The 3,158-nt window shown below is 67.3% G+C and overlaps 2 protein-coding genes across 2 annotated transcripts in view; one reads left to right on the top strand and one right to left on the bottom strand.

Annotated features, from left to right (window-relative positions):
• ECE1 (endothelin converting enzyme 1) overlaps nt 1-174 on the bottom strand; it is an 11,586-nt gene extending 11,412 nt beyond the window's left edge. The window contains exon 1 of the mRNA XM_017833493.1: nt 114-174. Coding sequence (XP_017688982.1) covers nt 114-116 — 3 coding nt within the window. The 5' untranslated portion in view covers nt 117-174. The remainder of the gene's footprint in view (nt 1-113) is intronic.
• Nucleotides 175-1,552: 1,378 nt separating this feature from the next.
• ALPL (alkaline phosphatase, liver/bone/kidney) overlaps nt 1,553-3,158 on the top strand; it is a 7,188-nt gene continuing 5,582 nt past the window's right edge. Inside the window, exons 1-3 of the mRNA XM_017833368.1 lie at nt 1,553-1,712; nt 2,388-2,590; nt 2,663-2,850. Coding sequence (XP_017688857.1) covers nt 2,536-2,590; nt 2,663-2,850 — 243 coding nt within the window. The 5' untranslated portion in view covers nt 1,553-1,712; nt 2,388-2,535. The remainder of the gene's footprint in view (nt 1,713-2,387; nt 2,591-2,662; nt 2,851-3,158) is intronic.

Genomic DNA, 3,158 nt, shown 5'->3' with positions numbered 1-3,158 from the left:
AGGTTACAACGAGCATCCCACGGGAGAAGCCTCGCCCCGCGCCCCGCTCCGGCCAAGGACCCCCCAGCCAGCCCCCCCTCGGGGCTGGGGGTGTCGCCGGGCCCCCCACTCACCATGGCTGTGCCCCCGCTCCGCCGGCCCGGCCCCGCTGGGGCGCTGAGCCCGGCCCGGCCCGAGCTGCCGCCGCGGCCTAGCGAGGGTGGCGGGGGGGGACGAGCGAGCAGGGGATGTACCTGGATGGGAAACCAATGGGGCCGCGGAGGGACGGGCTTCCCGCGCGCCTCCCTTAACTCTTTCGGGAGGGGGCCCAAACCCCGTTTGGGGGGAGCCCCGCGTGTTCCCCGGGAGCGTCCCCCCGAGAGACCCCCGGCTCTCCCGGCCGCGGGGGGACGCAAGGCGCGATCCCGTCGGTGCGTGCGTGTGCGAGGGGAAAAGCACGCGGGGCTGGGGCTGCGGGGTGAGCGCCCGGTCCTGCGAGCACGGTGTGCTCCTGCAAGCGCCAGTCGTGCGCGGACACGAGTGCGCGGGTGTGCAAACAAACGGTGTCACGAACCGCGTGTGCGAGGGCCACGCGTGCAGCCGAGCACTGGTGGAGGTGTGAGTGTGCCGGGGCAGGGGGTGCTGCCCGCGCCCTGCGCTGGGTGGGAGCCCACGAGCACGTGCGTAGTTGTGCACGCGTGTTAAGTGTGCAAGAGGGAGCTTTTCCGCACCCGCACGCAACCCACGGCTGCGCTGCCGCGGTGACAGGAGCGGGACAGGCATGGGGACACGCGGTGCCACCACAACCCCGCTCGCACCGCACCGACAAGCTGAGCACTGACACGCTCATCACACCCAAATGGCTTTGCTGGGCTAGGGAAGCGCTTGGGGGGGCTTCAAAGGGGTGAAGGGAGGATGAGGGGTGGAAGAAGGGGGTGCTGGAGGGATTTAGGGGTTCCGGAGGGATCTGGGGGGTCCGCAGGGGGATGTGCCCATCCCGTGGCGCCGGGGCAGCGTTGAGGCGCTCTTGGTCGCACCCTGACACTCTCGGGGAGCGGATTTTTGGGCCGAGACCGCCACCTTCTGGGAGGCCACCCACGGCCCCGCGGGGCACGGAGCCCCCCGGACCCCCGCGATGGGGAAACTGAGCCAGGGAAGGGGGTCAATACCACCCCCCCCGCTATTGTCACCGCGTGTTTACTGTAGGACCTACGGTAACGCCGCGGGGTCGCAGCAGGGATCATTTGTGGGCCTCAGCAGGAGCCCGCGTGGGGAAACTGAGGCAGGGGGACCATCACCTCCAGCACAGCCCCTCGCTGGTGTCGCTGGCACGGCTTGGGTGAAAATAATGCAAAATCCGGCAAAACACACATCTACCCCCCAGGGGGGCACCACAATTCACCCCAGTTTCCCGGGGTGGCGGGAGAGGGTTGCCCAACTCCCACAGCCAGGGTCGCTGCTCCCCAGTCCTCCCAGTCCTCCCAGTATAACCCGGCAGAGGGCACCAGTAAGCCCAGTTTGTGGCCTTTTGTCACCCCCCCCCCTCGCCCGCCCCTTGCTGGCAGCGGGGGGAGGGTGGAGGAAGGGGAGGAGGAGGAGGAGGCGAAGGCCGGGTGCGGGGGGATTTAAGGGCCCGCGGTCCCCCCGGCCCGGCCTCCTCACGCCGCCCAGAGGGACGTGGGTGTCGGGACCCAAGTTTGTGCGGGTACGTGTGTGACCCCCTCCCCTCTCCGGTAAGGACCCTCCGGACCACCGCTGCCACCCCGGGGGAGCGGGGGGTCCCCGGGGAGCGGGGGGAGCAGCGGCGGGGAGGTGCGATGGGGATGCGGGGAGTGATGGGAGGCGGAGGTGCCATGGGGACACGGGGTGTGATGGGGACGTGGATGTGCAACAGGGACACGGGGGTGCCGTGGGGCTCTGATGGGGACATGGACAGGATGGGGACACGGGTGTGCGACAGGGACGTGGGTGTGCGATGGGGCCACGGGCATTTGGTGGGGACACGGACACGGGATGGGGACACGGACGTGCAGCAAAGACATGGGTACGTGATGGGACATGGGTGTGCAACAGGAACACAAGTGTGCAACGGGGATGGGGATGTGATGGGGGCACAGGCAGGGGACGGGGACAGGGGTGTGTGAAGGGAACATGGAGGTGCACTGGGGACACGGGCACACACAGGGGACGGGACACGCCATGGGGACAGGGGTGTACCATGGGGATGCAGACGTGCAGCAGTGACATGGCCACGTGGTGGGGACCCCAACATGCAGTGGGGACTCAGCCACGGTGGGGACATTGGCCACGTAGCGGGGAGCCCGCTGTGCCACGGGGGCCGTGCCACCGTCCCCCGGCCCGGGTTGGTGACAGTGAGGTGACGTCCCATGAAGCTGGCGTCTCCCCAGGGGGTCACACCGGTGACTGCGCAGGGAAGGGGCGTTTCCTTCTGTCCCCGCTTGGCTGACCCGGGGCGAAGGTCTCGGTGGGGAAACTGAGGCACGAGCGGGTGCCACCCGCAGCTCTCTCTGTGCAGCACCCGCTCAGCACCGCACGATGAAGGCTCTTCTCCTCCTCCTCGCCCAGCTCTGCTCGGCATCGCTGGTCCCCGGTAGGTGACGTTTGGGGGGCGGCACCCCGGCAGCGGGTGCTGTTGGGTGCTATGGATCCTGGTTCCCCACAGAGAGGGAGAAGGACCCCGAGTACTGGCGGCGGCAGGCGCAGGAGACCCTGCGGAACGCGCTGAGGCTGCAGCGCCTCAACCAGAACGTGGCCAAGAACCTCATCCTCTTCCTGGGGGATGGTGAGATGGGGGCACCCACCCTGGGCTGGGGGAGTGGTGCTGGGGGGGACAGGGATGCCATGAACTGGGTGCAGTAAAGTGGGGGCTGTGGTGAACTGGGTGTGGGATCTGTTGGGTGTCGTGGAAAAGGGGGTGCTGAGGTGAGGTGGGTGCTGGGGTAAACGGGGTTTGCAGCAGGGTTTTGCTGGGGTAAAGTGGGTTTGTAGGAAGTTGGGTGCTGGGGTAAAATGAGTTTGTAAGCAGGTGGGTGCTGGGATAAACTGGGTTTGCAGTAAGGTATGTGCTAGGGTAACTGGGTTTGCAGTAAGGTATGTACTGGGGTAAACTGGGTTTGCAGTAAGGTATGTACTGGGGTAAACTGGGTTTGCAGTAAGGT

Source organism: Lepidothrix coronata, unplaced genomic scaffold (assembly GCF_001604755.1).
Source record: "Lepidothrix coronata isolate B3197 unplaced genomic scaffold, Lepidothrix_coronata-1.0 Scaffold214, whole genome shotgun sequence".
NCBI classification, from domain to species: Eukaryota; Metazoa; Chordata; class Aves; order Passeriformes; family Pipridae; genus Lepidothrix; species Lepidothrix coronata.
This window is presented reverse-complemented; position numbering and strand designations above follow the sequence as displayed.